Source organism: Capra hircus, chromosome 24, assembly GCF_001704415.2.
Source record: "Capra hircus breed San Clemente chromosome 24, ASM170441v1, whole genome shotgun sequence".
NCBI classification, from domain to species: Eukaryota; Metazoa; Chordata; class Mammalia; order Artiodactyla; family Bovidae; genus Capra; species Capra hircus.
The window spans coordinates 41,340,212-41,355,223 of record NC_030831.1 but is presented as its reverse complement, the minus strand read 5'-3'; the positions used below and the strand labels follow the sequence as shown (position 1 = coordinate 41,355,223).

The 15,012-nt window shown below is 47.1% G+C and overlaps 1 protein-coding gene across 7 annotated transcripts in view; it reads right to left on the bottom strand.

Moving 5' to 3' along the window:
- Positions 10,355 to 15,012, bottom strand: part of PTPRM (protein tyrosine phosphatase, receptor type M) — a 654,986-nt gene continuing 650,328 nt past the window's right edge. For 5 of the 7 annotated variants that reach the window (XM_018039452.1, XM_018039446.1, XM_018039449.1 and 2 more), the window contains one exon: positions 10,355 to 11,192. In XM_018039452.1, coding sequence (XP_017894941.1) covers positions 11,139 to 11,192 — 54 coding nt within the window. In that variant the 3' untranslated portion in view covers positions 10,355 to 11,138. The remainder of the gene's footprint in view (positions 11,193 to 15,012) is intronic. The other 2 variants (XM_018039450.1, XM_018039451.1) reach the window with 1 other exon arrangement.

The following is a 15,012-nucleotide window of genomic DNA, read 5'->3' as shown; positions in this document are numbered from 1 at the left end:
TACATTATGAACTGATCACCACAATGAGTCCAGTTATCATCTATCACCATTTAACACTATTACAATATTATGGACTTTATTTTCTATTCTGTATATGACATCCCCGTGACTTACTTATTTTATAACTGGAAGTTTGTGTCTGTGAATCCCCTTCACCTATTTTGCCCAACCCTCCACCCCACCCTCGCTAGCAACCACCAGCTTGTTCTCTGTATCTATGAATCTGTTTCTGTTTTGATGCTATGTAAATTTTCTCACAATAGCCACAACAAAAAACCCTTAAGTTTCTGACTTTTTTTAAGCCGAAGTCAAAAATGTCCTATTCTGTGTGTGGACCACAAACTTAGCTTTGAGCTTTGCAGCCGCCAAGTCTCAGGCACTTTTCCTTGGAGAGTGAGGGGCTTAACCTGACTTACAAAGCATAACACTTAGCTATAATGGCCACTTAAGTACTGACAATTAAAACCAATACCCATTACATGGTCATTTAAATGTGTGACAATTTGCAAATGCGTTTATAATCTAATGGGATTGGAAAGAGAAGGTGAATTATGTTTAAACCAATGTACATAATTGAAAATGAGGGTAATATCTGATAAATCAGTGTTTTACAAAATAGATGGAGATGCTGAGATAGCCTGAAAAGGGAGGGGACTTGGGCAGATGGACACAGCTCGCCTGTGTGCTCCGTCACTCAGTGGCCTCTGACTCCCCATGACTCCGCGGATGATAGCCTTTCAGGCTCCTCTGTCCATGGGATTCTCCAGGCAAGCATACTGGAGTGGGTTGCCATGCTCTCTTCCAGGGGATCTTCCTCACCATGTCTCCTGTGGCTCCTGCAGGCAGGAGGATTCTTTACTACTGCACCACCCGGGAAGCCTCAGATGGACACGGACCCCTCGTTAAATCAGCAGGTGATGGGAAACCCAGCGTCCTGCCCCAGGCTGGGCCGGGGAGCCAGCTCTTGGGTCACGCACACCCCAAACCCAGTCAGTTTCCAGTGCTGGGACAACCTCTCTTCAGCCCAGGGAAGGCTGCCACCAGTTTCTGGGCTTTGCTAAGCAGCCAGGTGCCCTTAGGTCAGATGGTCTGGGACCTGATGGCACTGAAAGGATGCAGAACACTCACAAATGGCTCCTCAGTCGCAGATTCTCTTGCCAGCTGGGAGCAGACCCCCAGGGAGCACAGCTGTTCAGGCTGGCCTGGACTGGGTGCTGGCGGGCTCCAGCACAGGGGTTCCGGGGCGGTGGCATAAGGGGTGGCCTCACCTGCTTGCTGGTCCCGCAGTCCTGGCCTCTTGCTGGAGTCACCTCTCTGGGGAGCTCGAGGCCGATTCCTCATGTTGCAGGCTCTTGCCCCGTGGAAGTCGCATATGGGCCCCAGTGCCATCCTGAAGCACCGTCACCTGCTCTTCCCGGGAGGCCAGGATGTTCCCTGTGCAGGTTTCAGACAGTCTGGCCTTGCCGACACCTTGACTTCACACTTCTAGCTTCCAGTGCTTTTCTGTTGTTTTAAGCCCCCCCACCCCCAGTCTGTGGTGTCTGTTACAGCAGGTCCAGGAACCTCACCCACCTGGGCTAGACAGCCTGGTGGGCAAGTACAGAGCCTCCCTCAGTCACAATCCACATTCAGGGTGTTTGTCTTACCCCAGTAATATTATTTGCAGTATCTTTTTAATTGCTTTCGTTTTAATGTTAAATATATTATGAAAGGAAGCATTATCTCCCTACTGTACATCAATTCTGGAGAGACAGTCTGGTGATTTTTAATTTTTCGGTTGTGCCGCATAGCATCTAGGATCTTAGTTCCCTAACCAGGGTTCAAACTCGTCCCCTCCAGGTGAAGCACAGGGTCATAACCATTGGACTTATGTGGAAGTCCTAGTCTTGGTAATTGATGGAATCAATTAGATCCATTATTATTATTAGAGAGATTCGGGAAATTTGATGATACACTAACTTTGGGAAGTCAACATATATATATATGGACTTAAATACCATTGACGTTTCTGTTGGAAAAAATGTCCCAACAACAAGAGAAACAGCATTTTTTTGAATATTTGAAGCTCATGTACACTTGTGGGGCCCAGATTTTGGTCTCTAACACTCTTTTCCAATGGAAAGAAAAAAAAATGAATTGGGGATTGAACGCATGTTTTGGAGCAGGCATATAAAAAATATCCAGACAGATAATATAAAAGATAAAAGAATGAAGTTATTCAAAGAAAGTGAATTTGATAGAACGTGTCTCACCCTCGTTATTTTTCATAATGTGAAAGTGTTATCTATGCTATCTGTGGATCTCATGTCTCTTTGGAAAGCTCCTGTCTGTTTATCAGATGTTAGATATGGACCAGCAGAAGCAGAAGGAGTGACTAAAACTGGTGAGTCAGCTACAGTAACCCCAGCGACTAAAGGGACGATGCCAAGGGCAAGAGCGGATGGCACGTGGGAAGTGAAGTAGCCATCAATGAGCTTCACTGATCTCGCCAGTTAACAAATATCCAAACACGTGTTCCCAGATAACAGAATAGCCAAATGTCCTTAACAGAAGAAAGCCCACTCCAGACTTACCCCCTCTTTTCTCAAGGAATGAAACCCTTGGCAACACCACTAGTTATAGGGAGATACTAGTGAGCACACTCCAGGAGACAGTGAAGGACAGGGAAGCCTGGTGTGCTGTAGTCCTTGGGGTCGCAGAGAATCGGACACAATCGAGCAACTGAACAACAACAGATAAGACATATGTCCAATTATGGTAACAGCCCAGACTGGTACATCTCAATGATTGCACAGTGAGTGCACACGAATCTTAGAGGCCACTTTATTCCTGGAAAGACTCCAAGTCTCAAAGTCAGCATCGTTAAGGAAGAAAGGTACCTAAACGTTCCCTGATAGAACAAGTGCAGCTTCCTTGCAAGAAAAGGAAACTCACCCCAAAGACCACTGGCTTTGGTTTGAATCAACATGGTCTGTTCAACTGAGTCCCCACTAAGAATCGATAGGTTGCCAGCTCAAAGCCTGGATCCCCCAGGGCAGTCAAAGCAATAGTCCTTTTACTTTGGGGTCTGGTAAAATTTCCAAAATTCTAGAAAGGTGCAAAATATTGGTTATTGAGCTGATAGAACTATTGAAATCCTAGAACAGTGTAAAGCATGTGACACTGGGAATATACAATAAAAACAGTGAGGACCAAAAAAGAAAACCAATGAAAGCCATAGCACCAATATCTTTGTAGCCCCTCTTAGCGTAAGGACATTAGTTGATTCTGTAGCTTTTATATTTTTCATGTGACCAGTTTGCATTTAAAGAGTCTTAGCATATTGAAGGGAATTAATATGTTGGAGTTGAGATTTTAATTAAATGCCTAAAAGTGCTGGGGTAAGTTTGTAATCTTTCCTTGGAGAAGGAAATGGTAAACCACTCCAGTATTCTTGCCTGGAGAATCCCATGGATGGAGAAGCCTGGTAGGCTACAGTCCACGGGGTCGCAGAGAGTCGGACACAACTGGGCGACTTCACATTCATTCATTCAAGTTTGTAATCTAGGGTTTTTATTGATTGGGAACATTTATTTTGTTGAATCTATAATATTTTATTTATTAGTTGTAAGTAAATATAAATATTTGGGGCAAAGCTGATTGTTTAATATCTAAAAAATGCTAATTGTCTAATAAATTCCCAAGATTAATAACTGAGCCTAAATTACAATTAGCAGTGACTATTCCTCTCCATGCACAAATGCCCCTTCAATACTAAGAATTCCATCAGCACTGAAAATGGAAAGCCAGTACTTTTCTGATATGTACTGAAATACTCAGAACTGTGATCAGAATAAACGCTCATCTTTGTACCAGTTATAAGTGTCGTGCGAACCATCTGTGGCCTGTGTGCCATACTTCAGGAAATAATCCCTGAGCAGAAGGTTCTAGAACCTAGGGGGTAATAAGGAGCATTGATCTACACCTTAAATTTCTTGGCTGCAAGTACCTCTTTCTGAAAGCTCCTATTAGGTACTAGAATTATCCTTGAAACCCAGTAGCTTAAAACAGGTACCATCTCACAAACTTTCCAAGGGTCAGGAACCTGGCAGCTGCTTAGGTGGGTAGTTCTGGAAAGGTCAGATTTCCTGATTAAACAACTTGGGGAACAGGGGGTCAAATACCAAGACAGTGAGAAGGATCTCCCCAGGAGAAAGCAAACCCACAGGTTCATCCCTGATATAGTCCTATGCCTGAGACTTCAGAGATGGTTCCTGCCCCCAGAATCTGTCTCTTGAAGGCTTGTTTCTCTGAATTTGGTGAAAAGGAGGTGAAAATGAGTGTAGAGATAAATGCTTCTATAGATATGAGGCTGGACAATTTATTTTTCCCGTGAAGGAAGAAATAAAGCCATTGTTGCAGTATACAACTTGAGTGTATACAGTTGAGTATAGACAGTCCTGGACTATTGACGGGGAATTGGAAAGGAAAGATGGACACTTTGGATATACTGCAGCAATAATATGTCTATTTGCATATATTCACCATATGCATACATTTTATCTAGCAGCTCTCAGTAGCTTGGTTATATTAAAGAAAACAGATGGATCAATTTCTCTCTTTGTTTATATTTAAAGTGGGTTTCTTGTAGGTAGTATGTAATTGGGTCTGCTTTGTTTAATCCAATCTGACAATCTTTTAATTGGGGCATTCAGTCCAATTACATTTTAATGTGATTATTGATGTAGTGGAATTTAAATCTACCATCTTTCTCTTTGTTTTCCATTTGTCCCATCTGTTCTTCATTCCTTTTTTTTTCCTCTCTTTTCCTGCCTTCTACTGGATGAATTGAGCCTTTTTTTATGATTCCATATTTATCTCCTTTGTTGTAGTCATAACTTTCTGTTGTGGCACGTTGGTGGTTGACATAAGGTTTAGAGTTTGATCTTTAAATTCTCACTGTTTACCTCTAAGTGACTTCCTACCATTTCTGCAGCAGAGGAATCTTACAGCAGAAATGCTGTTCGTCCTCTCCATCTTCACTCTACTATTTTTGTGATACTTTTTCCTTTTACCTATGTTATAAACTACATAATACACTGTTATCATGTTTTAAATTTAAAGTCAATTATCTTTTAAGGATATTAAAATAACAATATGGAAAGGCTTTTTAGATTTATCCAGGTACTCACTCTTTTCAATGCTTTTCATTTCTTTGTATAGATGCAGATTTCCACCTGCAACACAGCTTTCATTTCTTATACCCATAGATCTTCTGGTGATGAATTTTTTCAACTTTTGTGATGTCAAAAAACATCTATATTTAGACTTTTTTTGGTAAATATTCTTGCAAGGTATAGAATTCCAGGCTGACAGTTTCTATTTCATTCAGTATTTGCATTATTGCTCCACTACGTTCTGGCTTGCATTGTGTCCAGACAGAAGTCCGCTGTAAGTCTTATCTTTCTCTGCACACAACATTTTACCTGCTCTGGCTTCTTTTAAGATTTTCTCTTTGTCATTGGTTTTAAGCAATTTGTTTATGATGTACCTTGGTGTAGCTCTCTTTATGTATCTGGTGATTGAGGCTGATTTGGTTTCTTGGATCGATGGGCTTATAATTTCCATCAAATTTGGAAGAATTTTGCCATTATTTCTTTCTTTTCCCCCACCCTGGGGAGACACCAGCAGTTCACTGATGCTTTGATCATTTTTGTTTAGTCTTTTCTGTGTGCTTATTTTGAATGATTTCTATTGATGTCTTATGTTCACTATATTTTTCTTCTGCAGTCAAATCTGTTGTTAATCCCATTTGGAATATTTTTTAAAATCTCAGGCTTTGTAGTTTTCATCTCTTGAAGTTCTCTTTGGCTTTTTAAAAGTATCTTCCATGTTTTTGCTTAAATATGCTAAATATTTTCTCTGGATTCTTCGTCACCTGGACTAAGGTTATAAAATAAGTGCTTTAATGTATTTGCCTACTGTCATCCATACTATTTCTGAGTTACTGTCAATGGATTGGTTTTCTCCTCTTTCTGTGTGTCATACATGCCTGCTTCTTTGTGTGCCTGGTAATTTTGAATTGGATATCTGCTTTCATGGATACTGGGTATTTTTGTATTCCTATAAATATTCTTGAGTTTTCTTCTGTGGTGAGTTTACTCATCAAAAGTTTGATCCTTTTGGTTATTGCTTTGCTAGGCAGGACTACAGCTGTGTTTAGTCTAGAGATAATTTCCCCACCTACTGAGGCCAAACTTTCTTGGGTTCTCTGTCCAATGGGAACAGGAGCTGTATGGCCCCTGTGAACTGAGTATTCTTCACTCTTGTCTTTTTGGGTGGTTCTTTCTTCAGCCTCAAGTCCTTTCTTGATGTTTATCCTGATCAGTACTTAGCTGAAGACTTGATTGGGACTTTGCAGATGTTCAGAATTCCTTCTCTACGCAGCATTCTCATCTCTGCTACTCTGCTCTGCAAACTAGGCACTCTGGCTTTTTTGAACTTTCAGTTCACACAATAAGGGGGACCATTGGGCTCCATCTGGACTTCCCCTCTGTGTACTCATTATCTGGATATTCTTTCAAGTCTGCAAGCTGGGTGATCCTAGGTTTCATTTAACATGTTTTCTGTTCCCAGCATTATTTGATGTCCAGTGTCTTGAAAACCATCTTTTCTTTTTTCTTAAGATTCTCTTTTGATGTGCATCATTTTTAAAATCTTCATTGACTTGTTGCAATATTGCTTCTGTTTTACACTTCAGTTTTTGACCACAAGGCATGTGAGTTCTTAGCTCTCCAACCAGGGACTGAACCCACAAACCCTGTGTTGGAAATCAAAGTCTTAACCATTGGACCACCAGGAAAGTCCCTTGAGAATCATCTTAAAAGATATTTCATGCTCCCTTCCCCCTCCCCACCACTTTTTTTGGTTTCAATTAGGAGGGGTAAATCTGGTCTTTGCTACTCTAGCTCGTCTGGGATTTGAAGTCCTGGATAGATTTCTCTAAAGCTGACCATTTGTATGACAGACATGATGCTACTGTAAGGAGTCAAGAGCACCGAGGCTGTTGGATGAAGCACTGCATCACGAGGTTTAGGCTGTTTTGGGAAAGAAGGTAAGAAGGGGAGCCTTGCTCAGAGAACGGCCTGAAGGGCTTCATACATTCAAAGAGCAAAGAAGGTGGTGACAGGGCAAGGGAAGCTGGCAGCCAAAGAGGCTGGGGTCAGAGTCTGGCAAGCTGGAGGATTTCAGAGGTGAGGCCATTCGAGGTGACCAGCTGCAGGATGTGGCCATCAGTTAGCTCAAGTGGCGTATGAAGGGCAGCTGCTGAAGATGAGGAAGCACCTGGAATGTGGAAGAACATCTGCTTCTACTTGGGGGAGGGGTGCTTCCTCGGGAGGCGGGAAAAGAGCGCCTCATGGGAATCCAGGCTGTGAAGTAAGGTATGTTCCTTTACAATGGAATAAAAGCTCCTTAGGGCACAGCAAAGCCGGCCAGAGGTAATGTCAGCAGCAGGGAGTGTACCACACATGAGAGGAGTGACCTTGACTGACAGGCTTAGCATCCAGGGATAAGATTTTCTGTGTCCAGCTGACCAGCCCACCGAAGGAGAGGTTCCAGCTGAGGCGGGGGTCCGAGGTGGACTGGCAGGGGGGCAGCCAGCCTCCAGGCGGCCTCAAGGACTCTTGGATCCTGGGACTGGTGCCCTGGTGTGTCTCCTCCCACATGAAACAGGGCTGACTTTAGTAAGCAACAGCACACAGTGGAAGTGACAGCATGACTTCCAAAGCCAGGTCATGAAAGACCTCTGCACTGCTTCCTGGGTCACTGGGAGAAGACCTCATCATGCTGCAAGGACGGGAGCAGCCTGTGGAGAGGCCCATGTGGAGAAGACTGGGGCCTCCTGCACCAACTTGTCAGGTGTGTGAGGCCACCCTGGAAGTGGGTCCCTGTCCCCTGCAGGCTCTCAGATGACCACAGCCCTAAACTAACACTTGGACAGTCTCTGCACGAGTGACCTGAGAGCCAGAACCATCCAGCAAAGCCACTCCTGGATTTTTGACCCATGGAAACTGCATGAGATACTCACTGTTTATTGGTGTTTTTAGCATTTGGATTTTGGAATGATTGTTAATCAGCCATAGAAAACGTGCTGATTTTGATACCCAGAACTGGGAGGTCTGAGCAAAACCCAACCATACAGGCACAGGTTTGGATCCAGATGGTGAGCAGCTCATGCTGGGTGCCAGTCACTGCAGGGTCACCCAGTCAGTTTGGGGCAACCGCTGGGCCTCTTAGGGTAAAAACAGCAGAGCTGCCACCTCACTCCTGCCCCTTCATCAGGCACTGGGTGACCCCAGGGGCCCACCTACCTGGAAACACAGAGAATGGAATCCTGGGAAAACACAGTCTACTGAGGCCAAGTTTACACATTACAGACACCACAGTACCCAGACCCAACGCTATGATGAGGCTGTCCTTGAGCAGGACCATATCAGAAGTCAGGGAACTGGACCTCACTGTCACCGGACGCCACAGGGAGGGGAACCCCGGGTCTTGAGAGAAGACAGAGAAGGGACACAGTTGAGCAGTTGGCCTCTTTCGTCTGCATAAGGGCAGGGACTTCTGCTGTGTCCAGAAAGTGGCAGGAATCCTGACCCTGCAGCTGGCCTCACGGGATGAAAAACAGCCACCAAACATCCCTGCTCCTCCAGCACTATTTCTGCTAAGGGCTAAAGACAAACGAAAGGAGGGTGAAAATCTAACAGGTTCAAAAGTCTGGTGGAAACCACTGCTCCCAGGTGAGATGGCTTTGACCTCAAAGGGAGGGACCAAGACGTGACAGCATTCCTACATACTATGATTTTGGGCCCTCCTGGAATGATTCTCCTCCCACCCTTCGTGGAGTAAAGACCACCATGACCTTGTCCAAGAGGACCAAGGGCACCGCTTCTCTTACAACCGAGCCTTGATACAAGGGCGCCCTGGGCACGGGAATGGTCCCCATTCCTGAATCCCAGAGAGGTAGACAGAAAGTGGCTTTTCATCTTTCAGGAGTTCGTCCAAGAGGGTTGGGGTGGTGATGCACAGAGGCCACTTTCCATGGGGACCTGGGGGGACCTGGGTAGTGAGATACCTGGTCCAGATCCAGTCGGTGGCAGCTAGTCCTTCCCATGCACATATGGGGTTCCTTCCCCCTCAAGGGGGCTGGGGGACAGTGCACTCAGAGTGCAGAAGACAGGGCAGGTCTCAGATTCAGGGGCAACTTCGGGCCCTTGATGGACAACTTCTGACCTTGTCGGTCTTAGCGAGATGCCTAGAGCAGGCAGTGGGCTGTGTCCTGTCTCACAGGAGGGGCAGGTCCTAGACCGTGTTAGTCATTCAGTCGTGTCTGACTCTGCAACCCCTTGGAGTGTACCCAACCAGGCTCCTCTGTCCATGGGATTTCCCAGGCAAGAATACTGGAGTGGGTTGCCATTCCCATCTCCAGGGGATCTTCCAGACCCAGGGATCAAACCCGCGTCTCTTACTTCTCCTGCATTGGCAGGCAGATTCTTTACCAACTGAGCCACCAGGGAAGCCCCTGGGCAGGTCGTGCCCTGAGTGCTGTATAAATGACACAGGGGCGGTGCTAGGATGCTGCCCCGCCTCCCCTGGGCCCCGGAGGCACCGGCACCCACCAGGTGCCGTTGCTCAGTCTCTTGTGACCAAGCCTCTCAGCTATCTGATGGCTCAATGGCTCCAAACTATGTCTAGTCATACCGTTGGGGGGAAGGACCTGCTGCCACTAGAGGAAGCCCCTGCAGTTTTCAGCATAGACGGGTGTTCTCGAAGGACTGTCCCCGTCACCCACGGGTCATTTCACACAGCCCGGGGCTCAGCTTATGCTCAGTGTGTGACCTCACCCAGCCTCCTCCTCCTTCAGAGGCCAGCAGAGCCCTCAGGTGGCAGTCCCTTCTCCTGCAAGAAATGTCTGTCCAGCGTGGTGTCCAGCTCAAATGCACTCTGGTCCTGCTACTCTCTAAAGAGTGTTCTGGCAGCGAGTTTCAGGCATGAATGAAGCCTGGAAAGGATGGAGATGATCCCCTAGAGAAAGGCAGAGGCTTCTCCTCCTGCTCAGAAAATCATCACTCTGGAGTCCAGCCCAGAGCTCCTGTCAGAGCCTGCCCGCCAGATCAGAGCTCACTGGCCGGTGGCCTCTGGGGCTCATAGGGGCAGCTCAGGATGGGTCTCGATTTCTCCCTGACAAAAGATCTCTCTGAAATCCTAACTCCACCTGCTCCAATCCAGCAGACCAGCCATGGTTTCTCTGCCTGAGGCCAGGAGTGACCAGAGCTGCCCCGCGGGGTGTCAGGACACCAGGCAGACACCACACTGCTCACGCGTCTTTGTTTATTGAGCTGAGAATTCACACAGGTAGCATCATACAGCGAATCATTTCCAGGGCTGGATAAAAATGATTGTCACTCACCGCGCTTCACAAAAATTTCTTTTAATGAATAAATAATCTGATGAAATCGAAAATATTTACAATATAAACACACAGGAAGAACCGAAGAACTTCAGATCTGTGAACCTGATCGCCGACCTCCGCCTTCCCGAACCGAACGCCTCCCGAGCTTTTCCCTCGGAAACGATACAAATCTGATAGAAACAACAACTCATACAACATCTCTTGGTTCATTATACGTTTATCTGTTAGTCTTGGAAAGCTACATATATTATGCGACATGTTAAAATACAAATATTAACTAAAATAATATATTATCATAATGCCAGGTAGCATTCTCCACAGAACGAAAATGTACACTCAGCTGTGACAATAACAAACGTTCACGGGCCACAAAATAATACCCCAAAGGTACAAATTCCTTCATAAGAATATAATTGTGCTCTTCAATTTACCATCTGTCTGCGCTGCTCGAAGGGGCTGGTGCCCAGGACGACAGGGTTGGACCACTGGGTGCTGTGGGTGGGAATCGGGCAGTGCAAGCAGTTTTATAAACACTTTTTTTTTTCTTGGACTCTTTTTTAAAAAGAGCCAATTAGGCAAAGCAAAATAAGCATATGGAGCTGTCTTCATCTCATCGGCACAAACACTGTGGCACACGTCCTGGCTGTGCAGGATGGAAGGTTGCTGTGCGGGGCTCTTCACGCCGTCAGCCAGTATTCAAGTACTCTAGGGCTACCTCGTAGCAGAACTTGTACTGATCCTGGAACACAGAAGGGACACATCAGCGCAGCCACAGCGGGCCCCATTTCTCTGAGAGCAGTGATGCTGTGCGTGAATGCGTGCTCAGTCAAGTCTGACTCTGTGTGACCCCATGGACTGTAGCCCGCCAGGCTCCTCTGTCCATGGGATTGTCCAGGCAAGAATACTGGAGTGGGTTGCTGTTTCCTTCTCCAGAGGATTTTCCAGACCCAGGGATTAAACCTGCACCTGCTCTACTGGCAGGCAGATTCTTTACTGCTGAATCACCTCAGAAGCCCCAATTAGGGCTTTAATTGGAAGCAATCAACCTGAGAAGGAGGTGCATCAGAAACAAGCTAGGACATCATAATCCTAGACCACACACATATTCACTGTTTGATATTCCACACAAGGTCAATGAAAGAAATATTCTGAAATCTACACTTGTGAAGCTTCTTGGAAAGTTCCAGAGAACTGGAACACATCTGTTTGTCCACACGTGTAAGTGCACCTGTTATATCAACATCCTGAGGGCAAATTACGGAAAGCCAAGAGGTGTATTGGGAGGGAGGCTGGAGATACGCCTTCATGATTTGCTCAGTGAATAAACGTGGCTTCATGCCTGGCCTGGCTTTACCTCTGACTGTCAGTCAGCAGGACTCCTTCCGGTTTACAAGTGGTTATTAAGCGCCTACTCCTCGGAAGGAAAGTTATGACCAACCTAGACAGTATATTGAAAAGCAGAGACATTACTTTGCCAACAAAGGTCCGTCTAGTCAAGGCTATGGTTTTTCCAGTAGTCATGTATGGATGTGAGAGTTGGACTATAGAGAAAGCTGAGCGCCAAAGAATTGATGCTTTTGAACTGTGGTGTTGGAGAAGACTCTTGAGAGTCCTTTGGACTACAAGGAGATCCAACCAGTCCATTCTAAAGGAGATCAGTCCTGGGTGTTCTTTGGAAGGAACGATGCTAAAGCTGAAATTCCAGTACTTTGGCCACCTCATGCAAAGAGTTGACTCATTGGAAAAGACTCTGATGCTGGGAGGGATTGGGGGCAGGAAGAGAAGGGAATGACAGAGGATGAGATGGCTGGATGGCATCACTGACTCGATGGACACGACTCTGAGTGAACTCCAGGAGTTGGTGATGGACAGGGAGGCCTGGGGTGCTGTGATTCATGGGGTCACAAAGAGTCGGACAAGACTGAGCAACTGAACTGAACTGAACTGAACTACCAGGTACCTTGACCTGGCCCCTGACTCTGATAAGTCCATGGTCCAAAGAGGAGGATGAGACAGGGACCCAAGGGCCCCCAAGAGGCAGAGCTGAGTGGGGGCCACGAATGTTTCCCAATGTGGGTGCAGTGGAGGGGGAGCAGCGGTTCTCAGGGGAGATGTGAGGGGGTGGCAGGTGATGGGGAGCTGGAGGAGGAGCGTGTGGACTGGGGGAGGTGGATACTAAGTGCCTTGGATTGCCCAGGACAGTCTTGACTGATGCCTGTTATTTTGGTGGAATGGATAGTTGAAGCCTTGCTTGCTCTCAAAAGTGTCCCAATCTGAATGGTAAAGCCTGTGGGCCTCCTGACTGTGGTCTTCCTGGCAGGCTGCCCAGGTAGAGATGGCAGAACAGGGACAGGCACTGGAGGCAACGTCTGATGCCCCCTGGGAGCCACATGCCAGTTCTTAATGGGGCAGCGAACTCATTTCTCTTGAGCACAGCTTTCTCAGATCCCAGACCAGCACCTGCGCAAGCTTTCAATCCACATTCTAGGATTTGTTATTTCGGGATCTGATACTTCTATTTTCAGAATATTTACAAGAAATCACTCGAATTTCAAAATCCTGACGCTGTCAGCTCATGGCTGACACTGGCTGAGGCGAGCTCCAATCACTGCCGTTTTTGTGAATCGCACAGACAATTCTTTTTTCCTCTTTCATGGAAACCTAAGAGATCAGTTCCTTCTTGCAGAAACGTGGTTTTGTACAAAGCTAGCTGTGGAGTTAGTTTCAATGCCGACTATGGACCGTCCTCTTAACAGAGTGTTATGCATGCTCAGTTGCTCAGTCGTGTCCGGCTCTCTGCGACCCCATGGACTATAACCCACCAGGCTCCTCCGTCCATGGGATTCTCCAGGCAAAAATACTGGAGTGGCTTGCCATTTCCTGGATCTTCCTGACCCAGGGATCAAATCTGAGTCTCTTGGATTGGCAGGCAGCTTTATTACTGCTGATTCTTAACATAGTAAGACGCACTTACAGGGCCACGTGGCTGCTGCTTTGGGTCAAAGGTGAATGAGGAACCCAGGAAGGGGTTTTGGGAAGGGGCGGCTATTGGGGGGGCGGTAATCACTGAAGGTGCCCCATCATAGGCATGACTACAGTTTTTCAAAATGAGTTCTCTCTCTCATCTCATCCTTCCTAAATAGGCTGCTAGCTCCACAGACTCTGATGACTGGGTTTTGTACAGGGAATGAGCAGAAGGATCACAAATTGCTGGTCCCCTCCCCCAGGCACCTCGAAAAACACCTGAAATCATCCCACTTGGAACCTGATTACACTTGATCACCAGATACAGCCCGTCTTTGGCGGTTTCCTCGCTTTTGAACAGTATAATTAAGCCACATGAACCATCTCTGCTTCAGGGGAGAAAGGGCGTTTATGCTTTGGTCCCAGGATTTCCCAATCTGGGTGGCATTAGCTGATGACGTGAGCATCTTTGTGCTGGACCACAACCAGGGTAACTGGCAACTCCTCTTCAAGACCCCTGCCCCCACCTTCACTTCAGATGCTCCTTGCTCTCACAAAACAGGGAGAAAGTGAAACTTGAAAGGATACCCCACATGAGGTCACGCTGGAAGAGTCCCTGCCCTCAGGGAGGGCACGGGAGGCCTCGGTGCTGGTGGGCGGCTGCAAGCGGCTCCCCCAAAGGCCAGACAGTGCCTTTGTGTGCGGAACGTGGCCCCATAGTCAGCCTGTCACTTCACCCCACGTCGCCTGAGAAGTTTCAAAGAGACTGTGCACTCACCTGGGGCAGAGTTTCCCCCTCTCTGCCCCTGCACACACACACCTGCTTTTGGAAATGAACACCAGCTTCAGTCTCAGCTGGATCCTTATTGACAAGCAGAAAAACGCTTCTGCCCGACATGCCTGCCAGGAGGGGAAGTGGGCCCATGTGCCAATAACCTCAGGTGGGACTGTCTGGATCAGTGTTCCCAGGGGGTCGCACCGTGTGACCAACCTACCTGTGCCTATGAGACCCCCGGAGGGCAGCTGCCTGTCTCTGATGATAGATGGATGGGTCATTACACTCAGTATAGCACTTTTTCCCTTTCCAAGGCCACATGCTGTCTGTGCATCTGGTTCTTTAATCAGACCCATTGGCCTGTGGCCGCTGCCTTTGCTGGTCCAGGGAGCAGGTCAGCTCCCTGTTCTTGGGTCCAGTAAAGAGAAGGAATGGGCAGTGGGCTTGGCCTGCCCCACCGCCAGTGTGGCCATACTGCAGGGCTGGCCTCTTCTCCTCCTGAGCTGTGCTTCTTACCTGCGGCACACCACACGGGCTCCGTCTACCCCAGTCTTTTGGGGCGCGGCCTGGCTCCTGTATCTGTGAAGTGCCCCAGCTGATCCAACGTGTGGATGGGCCGAGGGCCCTTCTAGACCACACATGACCTTTCTTATCCCCGGCTGCACATCAGGTCACCTGAGGCGCTCGTCCCATGGCTGCTGAAGCCAGGTCCATGTCACCTGGATCAGTCTCTGGGGTGGGCCTGGGGCTCAGAATTTTTTAAAGGTTCCATTACAGAGAAGTCAGTGTCATAGAGACAGAGACTAGAACTGTCGTCGTC